General features: G+C 38.4%; 8 gene segments (V, D, J or C); all 8 read left to right on the top strand.

Moving 5' to 3' along the window:
* The window catches only part of LOC101176513, a 651,183-nt gene that overhangs the window by 276,167 nt on the left and 353,858 nt on the right, over positions 1-21,158 (top strand).
* The window catches only part of LOC101179412, a 494,982-nt gene that overhangs the window by 151,319 nt on the left and 322,505 nt on the right, over positions 1-21,158 (top strand).
* The window catches only part of LOC101179644, a 632,337-nt gene that overhangs the window by 305,055 nt on the left and 306,124 nt on the right, over positions 1-21,158 (top strand).
* LOC101175986 overlaps positions 1-21,158 on the top strand; it is a 711,545-nt gene that overhangs the window by 391,117 nt on the left and 299,270 nt on the right.
* LOC101179288 overlaps positions 1-21,158 on the top strand; it is a 405,302-nt gene that overhangs the window by 86,939 nt on the left and 297,205 nt on the right.
* The window catches only part of LOC101179325, a 406,822-nt gene that overhangs the window by 99,782 nt on the left and 285,882 nt on the right, over positions 1-21,158 (top strand).
* The window catches only part of LOC101176608, a 472,474-nt gene that overhangs the window by 166,275 nt on the left and 285,041 nt on the right, over positions 1-21,158 (top strand).
* Positions 3,761-21,158, top strand: part of LOC115832515 — a 335,749-nt gene continuing 318,351 nt past the window's right edge. The window contains 2 exon segments of the V gene segment in view: positions 3,761-3,904; positions 4,137-4,425. Coding sequence covers positions 3,859-3,904; positions 4,137-4,425 — 335 coding nt within the window.

Genomic DNA, 21,158 nt, shown 5'->3' with positions numbered 1-21,158 from the left:
TAGATCACTCTAAATAGCTGTTAATCAGAAAAAAAAAGTTTCCGGTTGCTGGATATTCTAGATCTTCACTTCTAGATTCCAATTATTTAAGAGACCACTGAGCCTTTGTCACCAAGTCAGTCATTTGCTCTGATAAAGGGGAACAAGATCTTACAAAGAACATTGTTGATGTGAACAACTAGTTTACTGAAGACATGTCCTTCAACACAAAAAGAAACAAGAAAAAGAGAAGGGACAAGCAAATTGTTATCATCTTCGATTTCTCCTACGTCTTCACCAAATCTTTTTGTAAACATTTTAGAGTGGTCAGGCATGGTGGTTCACGCCTGTAATCCCAGCACTTTGGGAGGCTGAGGAGGAAGAATTGCTTGAGCCCATGAGTTCAAGACCAACCTGGGCAACACAATCAGACCCTATCTCTATGAAAAAAATGATAAATTTTTAAAGAGGTTTTAGAAGCACATTATACTTTCTTTCCCACAAATCAGTTAATCTCAGAGTGCTCTTTAAGCTCACTCTCACATACCTTATTTCCGAGAGTACTGTAGTAGATTATAATATTATTTAGTGACAACTATTTATTTCCCACCCTTGCCATGATTTAGTCAGAATATACTTCCTATACTTCCCCCCACATTGTTGACTTTGGACTTGGCCATATGACTAGCTTTGACCAACGAAATGTGAGTGGATAGGAAGTATGCCACATCAGAGAAGAAACTAAATATATTCATGTATTTTGGCTCCTTCTATTTCTGCTCTGCATGTATCAGATAATAGTCACTCAGCTTCTAATTCATAATGTCAAGCAGACTCAGTTCTTCATAGTTTAGGATGAAAAGATGATGCATAGAACAGACCTGCTGTCTACTTGCAACAGGGAGCACAGCCTCAGAGCCTCAGAAATGCAGCTGACATGCAATTAACATACCATAGACAACAAATTTGTTGTTGTGAGGACTGACATTTTGAGATAGTTTCCACTGAGCCTTATCAGTCAGAATTGACTGATATACAAGTCATGTCAATTCTATCTTTTAAAGATTTCTCATATTCAGTCACTCCTTTTCAATCTCCTTGTTACTATCCTGATCCAGGTTCTCATTATTTCTCACCTGGCTAATTGGAATAGCTTCTTAAGTATATCCTCTACCACTTAGTTCATGCCTCTCCAATCTATTACCACTTCTGGAGTTGTCCTGCTAAAACACATGTGTAATTAGATCACTAACCTATTTCAGGACCTTCCACAGCTCTTCATTACACAAAAGTAAAACTCAAGGTTTATTTGGCCATCTGCACCACTACTCCCAGTAACTTTTTATCCTCATTCCTATCATTACCTCCATGATCTCTGAACTTCAGCCCATCAGATGACCTCACTCTAACACCTCCTTCTTTTATATGTTATTTCTTTATAACCTTGGCAAAATTATACACAACCATGAAGGCCCAGTAAACATGATATCTTTAAAAAAAAGATTTTTCCAAGTTTTCTGTTAATAATTACAGCCATTCCCTCCCCCTCTTTTAGCATTTTATAGTTTTGCAATAGCACAAACCCACCGTGTTATGAATATTTTTTGGTTCTTATTTCCTCTCTAGCTCATGTTCCTCAAAGATAGAAACTTTTTCATGTTCATCTTGTCAATCTGAGCTGTTATTAATAATCCATGCCATGGAAGAAGCACTCAGAAAATGGGCCTACAGCTTGGCCCCAGTGCACTTTGACAAGGGCCCTTATTAAATCAGAGCTGGTTTATGCTTAGGTGTGCTGGAAACATTTTACTGTAGAGACATTTGAGGTGCCTCTACTTCATTATATCCTTCAGGCCAATTCATGACTGTATTTCCTTTTCTTATACCCAGCAGTTCTTACTTAGAATAGAACCCCAGGAGGAATATATGACTCCAGCCACACTGTTCTGGATTCCATCCTTTTTGTAAGGCTAGAATCCAGAACAGAAAAATTCTGTGGCAGAATTTTTCTTCTGACTGAAAGTGTAAGGAGATTCAAGCACTAAAAAAGATCATTCCATATTCCCAATCAGTATAATGACAATGATAGTTAATCCCAGTGTCAAGGAAATTTTCTTCTCATTCCCATCTTGAAGCTAAATCATTATTCTACTTTTCAGATAAATGCATATTATATCTAAAGGGCTTGGGTTATGGGATTCCTCAAAGAAGCAGTCAATAGCTTTTAATCCTTGAGCAGCTCTTTTCTTGTTCCCATGAGTTCCACAGGCTGACCCCATCTTTTTTAAGCCCCTTGAGGAATCTGGGTTCCCACATACCCCACTTACAGGTAAAATTTTTAAAAAGAAAATGCATATGCATTGTATTTTGCCATTTAAGATATTAACAAATAGTCATATGGCCAATCTGACTATCTTCACTAATGAGTGTATGCAGTGGCTGAAACAGTCCTCTCGGTACACAAGATTTTGTGATATTTGAATACATACTATACCCACACCACAACATCTATCTCCTCAAATCACTATACCAATGCACAAACACTTTACACATTAATTCATGATTATGTGTTCACATCTTTCTGTCTAGTAACTGCTGGGGTTACAAGAGTGAAAAAAAAAAGCACAACCTTTTCAACAAGGAACTTGTAGATGAGCCCAACAAGTGCAATTACTAGATAGTGTGATGAGGGCTTTGATAGGCATGAACCAGGGATCTAATAATCGAATAATGCAGTAGAATATCAAAAAAAGTATTCTAAATTAAATAATCTACAACAGAATTGTTCATTTTTAATTTAGTAAAAATAGGCTTTTGACACTCATGCTGTATGGCCCTGTAAATGTAGTATCATTTCACACCACATATGTCCCCCACTACAGTTACAGTTACTCAGATACTACATGGCTCAACACGCTTGTTGAGGATATCAGAAATGATAAGATGATACTTTCATTATCTTCTATTATTCTTTTATTCTGGCTTTTAAATGATCAATGTTTAAAAGGATGTATTTTCCATTTTTTTTAATAAGGTCACAATGCTCTTTCTGTACCTGGACCCCCGTCCAGCTGCTCTCCACTTGAAAGCCAAACATGAGAGCCGAGGGTAGATGGGAAAAGCAGGTTTAGTATGAGAGCCAGCAAACTGAGAAGATGGCAAACTAGCATTCTAAAGTACCATTTTACATTTTTAAATTCACCATGGGATTTTAAAAATGAAACAGAGGATGGGAGACACGCAGGAACGGTGCAGGGTGCAGGGTTTGTGCGTCTTGTTCTCGAGGCTATCTTGGGTAATCGCCCCTCTGGGGGTCTGGTTGGTGTTATCTTGACTTCGGCCTGGTGGTGGAATTGTTCACAAGTCCCCCTAAGCTTGATGATGCCTCAATAGGGACTGTGCCTGGTTTGTTTCAAGGTTTGACTCTGGGATTTCTTAAGCAAGAGAATAATTAGACAAGCATGCATTGCTGGCAAGGAGTGTCCAGAGGGGAAGAAATGAAGGGATGAGAGGGGAGGGAAGGGAAGGAAGAAAAAGAAAGTGGGTGAGGTACCCAGTTACATTTCTACTTTAATCTTGATATTTATGCACACCAAATGCAATTGGGAGAAACAGAGCATTATTGGAAATAAATCACTTTTCTATCTCTCCACAGGAGGGTAGTATTTCAAAAGGCAACATACATTTTGGGTCGGAGGAAGGGGCCGGTGGAGAGTGAATGATTCCATTGGCTGCCACACTGAGGCTCCTGCCTTTCTACGGAACTCAAAGTGGGTGGCAGCAAGCACTCTTCTAGCCCAGAGAAGCCTGTTCCAGGACGGGCTCTTTCAGGAGCAGCTAAAGTAAGGGGCCATGTCCACCATGTGATAGAAAGACAAGATGGTCCTGAAATTCTCTGCGTCCATTCTTTGGATTCAGTTGGCATGTGAGTTGAAAAGGTTCCCAATTAAATTAACAGAAAATCCTAAGAAAACGGAAAATCCCTGATGGCAAGTTGTTTCATGGCAAAGTATGAAAGGAGGAATTATAAAAGAAGGAAGAAAGGGGGAAAGCAAGGGAGGGAGGAGAAAGGAGTAAGGAGGGAGGAAAAATCATTTCAGGTTGGGAAACAATCCCTAATTCCCTTCCCTGGTTCCTTCTGCTCTGTTTCTAAACAGGGGTGAGCACCCAGCAGCTGGAGCAGAGCCCTCGGTTTCTAAGCATCCAAGAAGGAGAAAATCTCACTGTGTACTGCAACTCCTCAACTCCTGTTTTTTCCAGCTTACAATGGTACAGACAGGACCCTGGGGAAGGTCCTGTCCTCCTGGTGACAGTAGTTACGGGTGGAGAAGTGAAGAAGCTGAAGAGACTAACCTTTCAGTTTGGTGATGCAAGAAAGGACAGTTCTCTCCACATCACTGCGGCCCAGCCTGGTGATACAGGCCTCTACCGCTGTGCAGGAGCACAGTACTCTTGAGGCACCTGCTGCCTGCACCCAAACCCTGCTGCCAGCCCCAGTCACATGGCTGCCACATGCCTCCAGCACCCCTTCACACAGCTTATGGCATGAATAGAGAGAACAACCTCAGCCCCTCATGGAACCATTTCTACTGCCTTTCCAGAAAACATTTTCCACACACACCGGAGGACAAGACCCCTCTACTATAACACAAATATCTGGAAATGCAGCCTGCTATTAGGATCATTAACGATATTGGCCTGCAACTCCCCAGGGTAGACAGTAGCAAAGAGAGTCGATATAGAGGGACAAATGGAAGCTATCAGACAGACTGTTTCTGAGTCTTCCACCCCTGTGTAGAAACAAAGCAGAAGGTACCAGGGAAGGGAACTAGGGATTCTTTCCCAAACTGAAATGACTTTTTCTCCCTCCTTCCACCTTTCTCACCCCCTCATTCTCTCTTTCTTCCTTCTTTCATTAATTCTTCCTTTCATAGTTGACATCAAGGATTTTCCATCTCTTTAGGAATTTCTGTTAATTTAAGTGGGAACACCTTCAGCTCTCATGCTAATTGAATCCAGAGGATCAACATGGAGAATTTCACAATACATCATGGTTCAGATAGGTCATTCCGTTTTCCTGAAGACCACAACCAGGAATGTTCAGTACAATGGGGCAGAAATGGATGGTTTCACAGCTTTCTTGTAGTACTCCAGAGATGACGAAGCCGCTATGTTTCCAGACTCTTACACTGCAGTGAAAAGCAGAAGTATTGTAAAAATTAGAAGAAAGTTACTACTTTTTTGGAAGAAAGATACTGATAGTACACCTCAGTAGCATCCAGCTGTGGTTTCAAAGCAACATCCTAGTTGGTGGTTCTGAAAGTGACCAAACATTAACTACAATGGCCTGTATGTTCACAGGACTGGCTTGGGGAAGAGTCTTTGAATGGCAAATGTCAATAACTTCAAGTTTTCAAGGCTGAAGAAGAAAGAAGTTGGCAGTTTCCTCCACATAGCAAGCCCTCCACTGGCCCATTTTCATACTTGAAGAATTTGTATTTGTTCTGTGAGGCAAGATGATATAGCAAAATGCACATGAGTTTTTGAGTTTTGAAATCAGAATAACTTAAATTAAAATCTCATTTTTGCAATTTTCTAGCTCTGTGTCCCTGGGCAATTATTTATCCTCACCTACACTTCCTTATAAATTAATGTTCGCAAGAACACCTATCTTGCTGAGTTGCTATGAATTAAATGAGATACAATAATAAAATTGTCTCAAGTTCCAGGCATAACATGTATACTCAATAAATGTCCCTAAAATAATATTGTTATTGATGCCCCTATGTAAATGTCACCCCTGCTGTGGAATTTTCACTGACTACTTAAGGGGGAATGAGTTATTCTCTGCCTAATACTTTGAGTCCTCACCAGAGGAGTCAGGAAGGCAGACACTGCAAACTGTCAACCTAATCACAATTCTCTTCTGCCTCCTTATTAACAAAGCCCTCAATTTTGATTTGGGCAACAATATGTCCAGCTTTAAAAAAACTCAACACTACATTTTACCCTCTCTTGCAGCAAGGGATAGCCATATACATATAGAACAGTTCTGACCAGTGAGATAGGACCAGAAATCAGCTAGGGCCTTCCCGTAATGTTTTTTTCTCTCCTGATACGAGTACACATCTCTCTATCCCTCCTTTTCTCTTTTTAAAACATGGGAATGATAACTTTACCATAAAGGAAAACATATACCTAATCCCCTTTCCCTATCCCATGCCTGGTAGTCTTTTAGATGCCAAATCAAATCCAGCCCCCAGATTTATTTTTGCATGAAAATTTTTAATAAACCATTATTTGGTTGAGTTTTCTGTTGCTGTAGCTAAACATAATTCTAGCTACAGTAAGAATGACATAAAATGGCTTTATGATGTCTTGTTTCCATGTGTAAGAGCAGGAAAAGATATACAAACAAATTACTTTGTTTATACAAACATGGGGCCTCCATTTATGTTGATCATATCTATTTCATAAAGTATTAATATTCTTATAATTTTTTATAAAGGAAAAAACTTCATCTTTCATTTAGAGAGGACTCATTATTAAATTTCCATAGCAATTTCTTATACTCATGGAAGATTATGGAATCCAGCTTTCATCCTAAAGTCTTTTAACCACAGACAATTTCCATGCAAATAATAACTGTAGTCTTACATTTGTCTTACTTTTATATTCCAAAGGTTATTTTTCTTATTTTCTTAACCTTACTCTACCCAGTAATCCATTTTAAAAGCCTCGTCTAAAAACTTTATCACATTAAACTCCTTCATTCTGAAAATTTTAAAGGCAAATACAAATAAAAATAAGAAAACAATTTTAATTATCTCTGATGCAAAAAGAGAAAGACACTCTCCCCTCCCTCTTCTTAGAGCACCTACTTTAGAAAACTTGTAATTGTGAGTTCTTTTTCTATCCCTTTGAAATGTAGGTAAATCTTTTTAAAAGCTAAATAAACCTCTTGCCAGTTTTACAATCCAGGACTGTCTTTCTCAAGGACCTGAGAGCATTTTTTTCAAAATGTAATCACGAAGGGAGGTAGTGCCCTAATCTAGTTTTAGTGGAGGATAGATGCCTAACTTCAGCTGGTACTTTGCTCCCAGTTGCAAATCAACCTCCTGTCGTAAAGATACGAGAAATGTTTCCTTTGCATGAAGGCAATTACAAAACAGGTGGCTACCTCAATTACCAGGTAAATTGAGGATGAACTATGTTTGACAAATGATGCTGTCAAGTCCTCTTTCTTGAGGACTAGTTACTGTTTATCTTGAGAAATTGTAGACAATCAGTTGCATCTGCTTGGCTATATAAAAGGATAAGATTTGTTTATTTATTTGTAATATCTTTACTGGATTGCCTTTGAGATGCATCACATTCTGGTTTAATGCTTATTCGATAAAACTGTTTCTTTTTTTTTTGAGACGGAGACTCACTCTGTCACCCAGACTGGAATGCAGTGGCATAATCAGGGCTCATTGCAACCTCTGCCTCCCAGGCTCAAGCAATCCTCCTGCTTCCGCTTCCCAAGTAGGTGGGACCACAGGTGCATACCATCATGCTCAGCTAATTTTTTTGTATTTTTGTGCAGATGGGGCTTCACCATGTTGCCCAGGCTGGTCTCTAACTCCTGAGCTCAACCTATCTGTCTGCCTTGGCCTCCCAAAGTCCTGGGATTACAGACGTGAGCCACCACACCCGGCCAAAACTGTTTTCTTTCTCTTCTACCTTTGTGGGAAGGTGTTATGGGTTGATAGAAGATTCTGTTTTACTTCCTCAACAAAATGGCCCAGAGTCTTTCCATAATCACTGGGCTTACATGTCTCTTCCTGAAAAGCACCATGACACTATGAAAAGAGCAAAGGTTTCTAATGGCTCAGTCCCTTATTGGCTGTGTAAATTTGGGAATATTATATTAACTTCATGAGAATCAATTTCCTGATAAGTACTGCAGGAAGTAAGTATAAATACTTAATTCACAGTATTATTGTGAAGATTAGCAGTGTTTTGGTAACTGCCTAGCATAATGGACTTATAAATTAAAAAATCGAAAGTGGGAACCACAGCTTCCACAAGGTACACTCAAAACCTCATTTGTGTCATGATATATGTTTTGAGCCAGGAATATGTGTAAGAGTTAAAGAAGAGGAAAGAAACACAAAACAGCTTGGCAGTTAAAGACAGATTTACTTTAGATAAAACCCGAGAGGAGCTTCTAGCTGATTTTTTTTTTTTTTTTTTTTTTTTTTTTTTTTTTTTTTTTTGGTCAGGAGCGCTTTCTCCTACAGACTAAGAGTATATATTGGTTTTAGGGTGAGGGGGTTTATCACAAGCTTGAAATGTTTCTGTGTGGAGGAGAAGTTTATGGCGGGGGTTGGAATCTCTGGGAGGAGGGGAGGTTATCTTGAGGCTGACGTCTTTCTGGCAGGAAAATTTCATGAATATATTGTCTATAGACTTTATAGGATTATGTCACTGTTTTTCTCATTTGAAAATACAGAACACATTAAATGATCTCATTCAAGTTCCAATAGAGATAATTTCAGTTCAGAAGGTGATCTAATACAGAAGATAAATTTTGTTATGCTGATTTGTGTTTTTAAGAGAGGTACCAGAATTTAAATTTAATTTAATTATGTTGTGCTATTTATCATATAGAAAATATGGGCACATTTGAAGACCATATTAGAATTCAATTACACTAAAGACTAAGCTACAAAACTTCTTTGTGTTCTAAATTCATAATCATTGTATTAAATAAAACATCATACCCGTATGTGTCCCCAATAAGTATCAATCCTTATTAATGTTTTTAAACAAGATATCTGTCTTAGTATGCCAGTTGACAAGGTGTCAGTCATTTGACCTTACGTAATTCTCTAATTTTCAGTTATCATTTTCTACTATTGCTGTGTGTGTGTGTTCTCTAAAAACTTTTTCTTCTCTTTCAATCTCTTGTTTTTTAACTTTTTATGGAGAAGGCATTATAAAATCATCTCTAGGAAATACAGAAACACATTTACAGAAACTTTCTACATTTGAACTAAAGGGGGCAGTGCTTCCTTTCATAAAGGTAACTTTATAGCTACACACAGGGTTGTTCATATGTAAAATGAAGGGTCTGTGGAAGGACATGAATAAAGCACAGGAGGCTGGAGTCAGATTTGCAGGTTCCTAGGCAGGAGACAAGACAATCTGCATCTTCACAGGAGGGATGGCCATGCTCCTGGGGGCATCACTGCTGATTCTGTGGCTTCAGCCAGACTGTGAGTTGCGCATGGGAGGTTTGAATATAGTAGGAAAAGCTACAGGAAACACTACAAGGCTGGGAGATAATTGGAGAAGTTTTGTTTTGTTTTCCGGATCATGATGGTTTCCTGTGGGGACATTAAAAATAAAACTGAAAATCTGTTATTCTCTTTCCAAACAGGGGTAAATAGTCAACAGAAGAATGATGACCAGCAAGTTAAGCAAAATTTACCATCCCTGATTGTCCAGGAAGGAAGAATTTCTATTCTGAACTGTGACTATACTAACAGCATGTTTGATTATTTCTTATGGTACAAAAAGTACCCTGCTGAAGGTCCTACATTCCTGATATCTATACGTTCCACTGAGGATAAAAATGAAGATGGAAGATTCACAGTCTTCTTAAACAAAAGTGCCAAGCACCTCTCTCTGCACATTGTGGCCTCCCAGCCTGGAGACTCTGCAGTGTACCTCTGTGCAGCAAGCGCACAGTGCTCTCCAGGCACCTGCAGCCCGTACTCAAACCTGCTTTGGGGACTCAGACTGGGAGGCACATAGACTCGCTTCCATTTACACACGGCAATATGAGAGATTATGCTCTGAAGTAGGTGAGGCAAGTGGAGCTTAAAGAAAGACCGATACATGACAAGCCTTACGAATAAGTTAAGAAAGTTCCCTGAGTTTTAGAGTGTTTAAGAGTCTAGCCACTCTCCTTTTCTACTTTCAGAAAGAGGTTGCTGATTTAGCTAAAGTATAAATCTCTGGTGATGCTTTGTTCCTGCTAGCCTCTGGAATGCGGGTGCCCTGTCTCGCTTGTATACTAGGGGGCAAGAATATGTGTTTGGAATGGCAAAACCAAGGTCCTACTGCAGGTTCTTCCAGTGATGAACATTTCCTGAGATGTCGTTTCTTTTAGTTTTTCTCAGTGTACAGGCATTTCTGAGCAAAGAATTGCATGTGTGAATACTAACCTACGTATATCTGCATATCTATAAATATTTCTATATGTAGCATAACCATCTGTATCTACATTAAGTTAAACATTCGTTCTTAGCAATGTCTCCAATGCTAAATCATTACCACATGGATCACACTAGCCTCCTCCCCTTACTTATCCATAAATTCCCACTACAGGGATGCACAGCCTGGCTCTCACTGTTAACAAAAAGTCATTCAGTAATACTTGTTAAAACATGGTGAGGCAGAATTTATTTAGGACCATCATGATAGGTACAGAGACCACTGCAACAGGCTTTTGCAGGGAGGGAGAAGAATTGGACTCAACTCCGAATACAGCATAGACAAGTGGAGATTTCTAGCCAAGGGGCAGATGAGGGGTCAGCGGATGGGAAATTACTAAGAGGAAACATTAGAACCAACGTATATTCTGGCTAGACCGGCCAAACAGGATTCTTGCTGAAGACAGGTCAGGGTGATCAGACATCAATCCCCTGGGGGATGATAGAGGATGAGGAGCCCAGTTAGATATGGAGTGTAATCAGATATCAAGCGGAGGATGGTGAGGGCAGCAGGGGAGGGTGTGGTTCTTGCTAAACTGACTTGGAAGGATTCTTGTTAAAACTAGATTTTACAAGAAAATGCACAGATGAGCTTAGGAGAAACTTCAAAAGCCTGACTAAAGTTTGGTCAAGCAAAGAATTTTTGTCATCACCACCCACTATTCATTTACATCATAGTCCAATTCCATTAAACATGTATAGTGGTGTCAGAATTGTTACTTGTAGCTCCATGAGAAAGAATTTTATCACTTAGAGCACACTGCTGCGTAATGGTAATAATGTCTAGATTATGTTGAACTTCTATTATTCCACCTGTTTTGCATGTATTACGTTAACTAATTATTCTAATAATTATTTAAGACAACTATTAGAATAATCCATATTTTAGTAGAGAAAACAGGCTGTGGGAGTTCAGGGATTTGTTCAGTATCACTAACTTTGTGAGAAAAGAGAGTTCATGGTCACTCATGAACTCCCCACTCATGAACCCAAACCACCAAGTATGGGCCCTTCCTACAGAAGCTATTAACAAGTCATGCTTTTGAAAAGCTAGCGATTTTTAAAATTCTTATCATACATGTCTTCATCATTGACCTATAGAAGAGTGTGATTATCACTCATAGAGAATTAAAAGCTGAAATTAAGGTTTTATATGTATATTGTATTTGTAGATAAATGATTAGAACTTGTTCCTCACAGGCTGATTTTCTGAAGCTGAAGATCTTTACAGAGAGAAGACACAGAAATTCAGGATACTTCCCAAGAAGCATGCAGAAGCCTCCGTAAATCTCATTACTTATGGCATAATCTGAACAGTGACTTCAGGAACAGTGATTTCAGGAATGCTGAAGACATTTTTCATCAGAATAGGGGTGATATATAGGTTGGCTTAGCTTGGTTCATCTAGGGATCCTTGTGGGGTTGGTTTAACTATGAGGTAAAATCTACAGGTTGATCAATTCTCTCATATTTAATTCTATATTCCTGAACATGGATGTAAAGCTAACTCAGTGTGAATTAGATTTATTATCCCTCCATATCCAGGAGCACCAATATCACATGCAGTATTTTTTCTGTTTTTTTTATGGCTTATATTGGTATAGGCAGGAAAAATTCTAAGATCCTTTTCGTAATGCATGTAAATGAGAATGAAAAGCAGGAAGGAATATTAAGCATCACTCTTCATACTTAGGGTGTTCCATGCACATCTGGGGCTCCCGCTCTAGAGCCTCAGCTACTCTGAGTGGAGAGTCTGCTGTGCGTACTCTTTGCTCACAGGCATCCAGAGCCTGTTCCCAAATTCGAAGCTGTAGCCACAGATCCCAGCAAAAGGGCAGGCACGTGACAGTTGTTGCTGTCTTCTAGCAGGGGGTAGAGAAATGTAGCTGTGATGAATCATTTCATTTCAGCTTCAAAAAAATATGGAAATTCACCTGAATAATCAGTCCAGTTACTATAGATCCCTGCTCTTAACAAAACTATTTCAAATACCTTAAGACAATAAATCAGCTTTTCTTATTTTCAGATATATTTAACATGATTTATAAATTACTGAAACCCATTATAAAGTTCTGTTACAATGGACATTTTTCACTCTAACTGCTGTTACATTTACCCCATTTCATGTCTTGCATAATGGGGAGGGAATATATTAATGCTGTCTCTGTCCTTCTACGGCAACACAGAATCATACCAGAAAAAGGAATACGACATCCAATCTCATCCCTGCCTTTTTGTTCAAGCTCTTCAGACAACTTCAACTTTCACATTTCATTCATTCCCACAGTTATCTATTTATATTCTTTTCTTATCTAATATATTTGGGAAACAGCATTGGAAAAACCTACTTTCTAGCCTTGTTCTAGCCATTAAGTGTGTTATGTCTTCCTGAGCAAGTGAATCAACTTCTTAACATTTTATATCAGGACCTTCATCTGTAATACAAGGACAATGATCTCCAGCTAACATTGGTCTCAAGTTTTATTCATTTTATCAATTAGCAATTGTTAACTGAGTGCCTGCTGAGTTCTGCATAAATGTTACATGCTGGGAAAAAAGAGCTATGGAAAAATACATAGTATCTTCTTTCACTAAATTTGTAGTCTAGTTAGTTATGCAGGCAGCTAATCAGACAGAGTAAAGTGAAATCAGGCCACTTTGGGAAAGCAAAGGGATGTATGAAGGCATATGGAAAGTCCCACCCCCATCTTAGCCTTAGAGGTGAGTCAGGGGCAGCCTGGAGTATGTCTTGCCTATGCTGAGACCTAAAGATTTAGTAGGAGTCAATCAAGTTGAAAGACAAAGAAGATAGTGAAAGTGATCTTAAAGACAGAAACAGCATGTACAAGGCGGTACAGAACACAATGAATCTGAGGACTAAAAGCCAGAATTACACTGTAATTAAAATTATGTATGTCATAAAATGTTCAAACCACCACTGCAAAGTAGTTGTACCTTAATTCTCAGTTTTATAAATGAGTAACCATAATATTTGTGAGGTTACCAAATATGTTTTCTATTTACTTGAGATTTCACTTAATAAGGTTATTCATTTGATACCTAATATATGTCTTAGACTCCAAAACAATAGATGCAAATGAGAAGAACAAAGCATTGTTTCTGCCTTCAGGGAGCATGTAATATTGCAGAGTGTATTACAATATAGTATAATAAAAGCTATCATAGGAGAAGCATAGAATATGACCACCTAACAGTGGCATTTAACTTGGAAACTTGAATGTAAGGGAAAGCCACCTATGGAAGGTAGTATCTAAGTTAAGATCTGTAAAATAGCCAAAAATGGAGTCAGAGAAAGGGTATTACAGAAAAAGATAAATAGAATGTACAAAGACATGAAGTCAGTATTTAGTTTAAGAGAATGACATTAAACTAATTCAGAATGGCCAGAGCATACAACTCAAAATGTATATCAGTAAGTATAAAACTAAAGCAATAAGCAGAAACCACTTTGTGAAAATAATTAAAAGCCATTATAAGATGTTTGTACATTATATTATCTTGAAGACAATGATGAGCAGTGAAAGAAATCTGCACAAGTAAATAGTATAATGAAACGTCACCATTTGAAAGATTACTCTGAGTTCACATACTTACATATTATATCCATGTGTGGGTGTGTATATAAAAATATATATATATATAGTAAAATACTTATAATACATTTTCCCTTGATACTTCTTTTTTCTCTTAATTCTGGAGTAATTCTTTCTGTAACACAGTATATTGATAGGTCCTTCTTATAGCAAGAAAAAAACCTATCCTGGATGAAAACTTACTCAAGAAAAGCCGAAATCCACAGTTTAATCAACATTCCTCAGTCTGGCCACAGGGGAGAGCTGTTTAAAAAGTATTCTAGATAGATGCATTTAGTTCTGTGCAGTTAAACTGGTGCAATGTGTCTCTGATTGGTTGCCCCCAAAGTTGCAATATCCTGGAAACAATTGCAACAGGCCTCATTCTGAGTTCAAAGCAACTCCTACTAAGGAAGCCCATTCAGAAGCTGACTGGATATTCTGGCAGACCAAGGATGGAGACTCTCCTGAAAGTGCTTTCAGGCACCTTGTTGTGGCAGTTGACCTGTGAGTACATGATTCAGTCTGGGAGAGGTTGTGATATGACAGCATCTTAATGACAATAGCTTTCTGTCTTGGGAAGGGCCCTTTTAAGAACCAGACCTAAGAAGCGAGGAAAATGTACCATAATTATGTGGTGATGCTTAATGTTTCAAATAAGGAAGGAAGGGAGAAAATCACCCTTCCCTTCACGAGACTGAGTGTCTCATTCGATTGTCTTTCTGATCAGGGGTGAGAAGCCAACAACCAGTGCAGAGTCCTGAAGCCGTGATCCTCCGAGAAGGGGAAGATGCTATCATCAACTGCAATTCCTCAAAGGTTTTATATTCTGTACACTGGTACAGGCAGAAGCGTGGTGAAGCACCCGTCTTCCTGATGATATTACTGAAAGGTGGAGAACAGAAGAGTCATGACAAAATATCTGCTACATTTAATGAAAAAAAGCAGCAAAGCTCCCTGTACCTTGTGGCCTCCCAGCTCAGTTACTCAGGAACCTACTTCTGTGGCGCAGAGACACAGTGATACCCAGGCCTCCAAGACCTGTACTCAAACCTAAACCTGAGCCACAGATGCTCCCCTAGCACAGATGCTCACCACAGGAATATGGGGAACTTACTAGAAGGTTCATCCATGATAAAAGAGAAACCTAAAGGAAATTCATTTGCTTCAACCTATAACACAAAAAGCAAGCCATGGCCTTAAGACCGTATCTAATTTGGCATTGTTTTCTTGATAATTATTTAATTGCTTGGTAGGTATTATACGATAGATAACTTAGATTCAGAGAAAATTACATAGATTTCAGTTTCAAAAACCAGAGTGAATTCCTATTTGACTGAAGCTATACATATAAACTCCTTTTGGATCTCTGCATTCCTATCTGAAAGCGAAAAGTAACCTCTCTTTCTTCTCCTAGGTACCCACAGCTTGTCAATAGAAGGACAGAAAAAAAAAATTGTCTGGTTCTTTCTTGGACATGAGGATTGTACACAGTAGGCATTTAGATTGTTAATCTTGTTACCTATCTGGAAAGGTCACTAGCATTATTTTTTCCAAGGTTTTAAATATCTGTTTTGGGGAAATGGCATTTAGAAGTACTTCAATTTTATATTTGCCTTGCCTTCCTTTCTCATTGTGGTTTATTCTGATTGATTTCCACCTTTGCCCAAGGGACCCAGAGTTATCTTACAGTTTGCCCAATGGTCAAGATCCTTCCTCAATTGCTCCTTTCACATCAACCCAGCACAACACTGCATGTAGGAAATACTCAACAAGTTTTGATTGAGTCATATATTGATAAGAATTGAGAATGGCCAGGTGTGGTGGCTCACACCTATAATCCCAGCACTTTGGAAGGCTGAGGCGGGTGGATCACTTGAGGCCAGGAGTTCAAGACCAGCTTGGCCAACATGGCGAAAGCCTAACTATACTAAAAATATAAAAATTAGCCAGGTATGGTGATACACACCTGTGATCCCAGCTACTTGAGAGATGGAGGCATGAGAATGACTTGAACCTGGGAGGTGGAGGTTGCAGTGAGCCGAGATCATGCCACAGCACTCCAGCCTGCATGATGGAGTGAGACTCTGTCTCAAAAAAAACAAAAAACAAACAAACAAACAAAAAACAAAAGAAAAAGAAAGAAAAAACAAACAAAATAATCACACACAGAATTCCTTCCACAAGATCAGTCTTCCACAAACATTCTACAACTTGCTTAAATCCTTAGTCTTGTCCTATCAATCTACCCTAGAACAAAAATTTAATTTTTTAACTTTCTATATTCATTGAGTTTAATCCACCATTTTTTTACACAAAAAACTTTAAAATTAATTCTTTAAAAACTTAATTTTAAAAAATTAATTTAAAAAGATCTCCACGCTGGGAAAAATTACTTTCTCTTTAACAGAAACCAGATTCCCCTGCCTTCTTAGAAGCTTTTTATCAAAAACACAAAACAACTTTATACACTTTGCATATAGAATTGTTTCTCTTATAGCTAGTAGTTTGTTGTTTTGTTTTGTCTTATTTTGGTTTTGAGATGGAGTTTTGCTCTTGTTGCCCAGGCTGGAGTGCAGTGATGCAATCTCAGCTCACTGCAACCTCCACCTCCTGGGTTCAAGCATTTCTCCTGCCTCAGCCTCCCAAGCAGCTGAGATTACAGGCGCACACCACCACACCTGGCTAATTTTTTGTATTTTTAGTAGAGATGGGGTTTCACCATGTTGGGCAGGCTGGTCTTGAACTGCTGACCTCAGGTGATCCACCTGCCTCAGCCTCCCAAAGTAATGGGATTACAGGTGTGAGCCACCGCGCCCGGCCATAGCTAGTATAATTACATACATTAATTGTAATGTTACTTCTTAGTAACTCTTATTCTTAGTGAAAAACTGAGGAAGTAAGTAACTCTAATTAAGCACCGGATACAGAGTCCAAGACAAAGGACAATCCCTGGAGCTAGGCTTCACAATATCCTAAAGGCCCAAATCCAAAAACATAGTTTATAGACAAGTTAAGTGTCAAAAATTGTCATAAAAACACATTTTATGATCTTAAAACATCTAGCAGAGATAATATCTGAACAATAGGCCAATAGACTCAGACAAAATGTCTAAATTAAATTCTGAAGAGGTTTCTACTTTATTTTATTTCACCAATAATTTTTAAATTGTCTTTGTTGAAGATTACTAAAGTCACACGAGCTTAAAGGTGTTTGAGTTAAGGTTTCTGTTTTTCTCATAAAATATTTAAGTGTTTACTTTTTCTTTAAGCCAATTAATTAGAACTCTCACATATTTTGGTAGTGAAACATCACATACACATAACACATATAAATATATAGACACTAGACATGCAGACACACAGACAGAAGCAGATCTTACAGAACTACATGATTTTTTATTTACCAGTTTTAAATTGTTGTTTTTATTCACTGTTTCAATTACCTATTTTATTGCTCTAGGCAACTGTTAGCTAGGCAACCCTAAATTTGCATTTCTAAAATGATAACTCTCAGGTGAAACAAGATAAAGGATTTGCATCTCAAAATACAGAGAGAGACAGGGAATTTAAGCTCTTTAAATTTGGTTGTGTTAGAGGAAGATTGAAAACATGGATGCCAAGATAACACAAAATTATGTAAATGTATCATGGGCTTTTATAAGGTGACCAATTTCATTTAGATAGGTGCTTTTAAGTTAGTCTCTTTTTTATCTGGACCATTGAATTCAAAGCATAACTCACACTAAATCTTGGGTCCCCCAAAAGAGATAAACACCATGGGGATTAGGACATGCCATGTTTTCACTGTACATTTCGCTGCAAATACATTACCCCTGAGGCTGGTGGGCAACCCATTGCCAACCAGCCCACTCTGTGATCAGCCCATTCTCTAACCATTATACACACCAAAGGCAAGTTTTTCACAATAAAAAGAAATTTCTAGTAACTCCAGAAGCAAAAATTTCTGGTAGTGCAATGCAAAGGAGAGCAGAGTTTTAGATCTGAGAGGACCCTGTCCATTTTCAACTCTTGGGATTCCCTGAGGAAAAAAATAGCAGCTTCTCCCATAAATGGATCTGTGGCAGCTTTTCTGTTTTTTTCTTAAGGAATCCCAGGCTGTTAGAGTTGTTTTTTTGTTGTTGTCTGTTTGTTTGTTTTCGTCTTCTTATGTGGCACTGAGGGTGGCAAGAGGAAGGAAAGGGCAATAGAAACAGAGAGACAGAGGGAGTGCACATTCCTAGCAGTGGTTTAAGAAGAAATTCAGTTGCCTGAGAAATGTTTACAGAGAGAACAGAGGCCTTAAAGCAGTAAGTAAATACATACATAGCCTAAATAGCAGTTTTAATTAAGTCAACTTTTGACTATAGAGCCCTTTAAAGAAATCCTTTCAAATCTCTTATTATCAGATATTATCTGAGACAAACAGTTGATATTTCTGACTTTTGAATCTCTTTACCAAAAGATATCCTCCCAGGTGCCTTAATCAAGGTTATTACATAACCATGGGTACACAAGCTGTCTCCAAAGAGTTGGCAAGCATTTTTTAACAAGATCCAGAATCACCCCAAAGATCACTCAGCAAAGGAAAGTTTCATTACCAATAAATGGGGTGTAACCCATATTTCTGTCAGGCCATGTTTTTAGAGTCTTACCTTCTCAGCTGACCATATACACACAAAGGCCCCAAAGCCTCATGTGCCCCCAACAGATGAAAAAGACAGGAAACAAAAAGCTAAGGAAGTGGGAAAGATCAATAATAAAGATCAATAATAAATTGATACCCAACAAAAAAGTCACACAAATATTAAACCAAGAGGGGCTGGATCCCTGACCAGTAATCAGACTCATGCTGTGGATGTGAAAGTGCAGAATTTTAACTATTAGGCCACAGGTGGAATGGCCTTTGTTTTTCCTTGACCAGGAAGCAAACCTAAGCCTCTGCAGGAATTTTATCTACCAGAACTGTTTTAGTTCAGATTTTTCACTCTTAATTTAGTCAAGAGAATTTTTAAGGCTGGCCATGACAAGATTATACGTCCTTTTTAAATGTGATCTCTTTGTTAACTGTTTAGAATAAGAGATCCCTAAAATCTTTAAATTAATTGCACCAAAAGAAAGGACGGGAAAAGAGTCTTGTTGTGTAAATGAAATTTCTCAGGTAGTCAAGTTGTTGACCTTTTTTGTCCAGCCAGGGTTTTTAGAAGTGAAAATTGACTTTCTCCAGCTGCAGAGTTTCATTCAACATTAGAGGGGGCCAGGAGTTGGTAAAGTCTAACAGAAGATGGACCAAAACTGAAAAGAAAAACCAGAAAAAGTGATCACAGAATTCACATATAATTGCGATCTCTTAGCATAAGGATAAGTTATAGCCAGCTGACAATAAACCTTGACTTTCAGCTACCAAATCCCAATATGAAACCAGCTCCTTACCTGGAGATGGACCCAAGCAGAAGACTGCTGTTTGCCATCATGGAAGCAGAAACTACCAGAAAAGCAGTTCTACAGCAGAATAAACCTCAGATCCCAATTGAAAATTTGTGGGAGATCAGGGATCTCTGGAGGGAGAAGTTCCCAGAACTTACATAGCAAATCATCCAATCTGTAAGAGTAATAAAGAGCTCCAGCTGGTACCAGGGCCCCAATAGGAGACTTGCTGGAGGCCAAGAGCCAGACTCCACTTGGAGTCCCTTCGTGGTCACCAAAATGTAAACCAAAAAGTGACTGAGACAGATGTCTATTGATTAGAGGTTTATTTTGCCAGTTGAGGATATGCCTGGGAAATAGACATGAGTCACAGTAGGATCGTTGACCTGTGTTTGTCCAAAGAGGGTTTTGGAAACTTAACTATTTAAGGGGTAAGAGCAAGCAGGAGGGAAAGGAGAAAAAAGGAGGGACAGTAGGCAATGAGACAAGTGGTTACATTCTTATAAGGCTTTGATTAACACTCAATGAATCCACATTTTATGTGTGAAAAAAAGAGAGTAGAGGAAAAAATCAATTATGCATTCATCTCATCCTCAGTAAATCTACATTTTACATAAGATAAAGTAACTCTAATGTGAAATTAGAGTTACCTGTTTGGGAACAGAAGGAAGACATTGTTTTGTGTGACTCTGTTTCCAAACTTAATTTTCCCCTTGGCATAATAACTGTGTGGTTTTGAGATTTTATTTTTTTTTCCAGATTGAAATTCCCATGACCCCCCTGTTTGAGTTCAATTAATAATTAATTTGCTAGAACATCTCATAGAACTCAGAGAAACACTTACTTACATTTACTAGTTTATTATAAAGGCATACATATATTACAAAGCATAAGGATGAAGAGATGCAAAGGGCAAGGTATGGGGGAAAGGGGTGCAGAACTTCCTCACTGTCTTAGGGCACACCACTCTCAAGGAACCTCCATGTGTTCAGCTATCTGGAAGGTCTCTGAACCTAGCCCTTTTAGGTTTTTATGGAAGATTCATTAAACAGGCATAATTGATTAAATCATTGGCCATTGGTAGTCAACTTAACCTTCAGACTCTCTCCCCTTCCCAGATATTGGGGATGGAGCAGAAAGTCCCAACTCTCTAATCATGCCTTTGTCCCTCCCACCCCCCATCCTGAAGTTACCCAGGGGCTGCCAGCCATCACTTCAGTCAATCATTAGCAAAGACAAGACATCGCTTCAGAGTTTCTAAGTATTTTAGGAGTCGTATGTCAGGAAAAGTGGTCAAAGATTGAATATATACTTCATAATATCACAAGTCATAAAACTGAATAGTACTTAGCAACCAAAAGAAATAAAGTACTGATTCATCCATCAATATGGATAAATTTTAAAACATTATTCTGAAAGAAATAAGCTAGACACAAAAGAATATAATTTTATACATATGAAATTTTAGAAAAAAGCAAATCTGATCTATGGTGACAAAAATCACATCAGTAGTTTCCAGGTATCGGGAATGGAAGAAGGACATTGACAATGGTAAGTCACAAGGGAACTTAAAAAGTGATAAAATATTCTATATGTCGATTAGGATAGCAGTTACACAGATGTAAATGAGGGAAGAGAGAGACCCTCTCATATTGTTTTATATTGCTTTATACTCAGTACTTGTTTTAAGAAAAAACAACAAGGAAGTAAAACCAAAGACAGGTAGCCTGGTGCCAGGTCCAAAACCAGGCCTGGGCCTGCCTGGCCTAAACCCAGTAGTTAAAAATCAACTCATAACTTAGAAACCGATGTTATTCGTAGATTCCAGACATTGTATAGAAGAACATTGTGAAACTCCCTGCCCTGTTCTGTTTCTCTCTGACCACCAGTGCAT

The sequence above is a fragment of the Nomascus leucogenys genome, chromosome 22a, assembly GCF_006542625.1.
Source record: "Nomascus leucogenys isolate Asia chromosome 22a, Asia_NLE_v1, whole genome shotgun sequence".
In the NCBI taxonomy this organism is placed as follows: domain Eukaryota; kingdom Metazoa; phylum Chordata; class Mammalia; order Primates; family Hylobatidae; genus Nomascus; species Nomascus leucogenys.
Note: the sequence above shows the minus strand (reverse complement) of the source record. Positions and strands in the feature narration are given on the sequence as shown.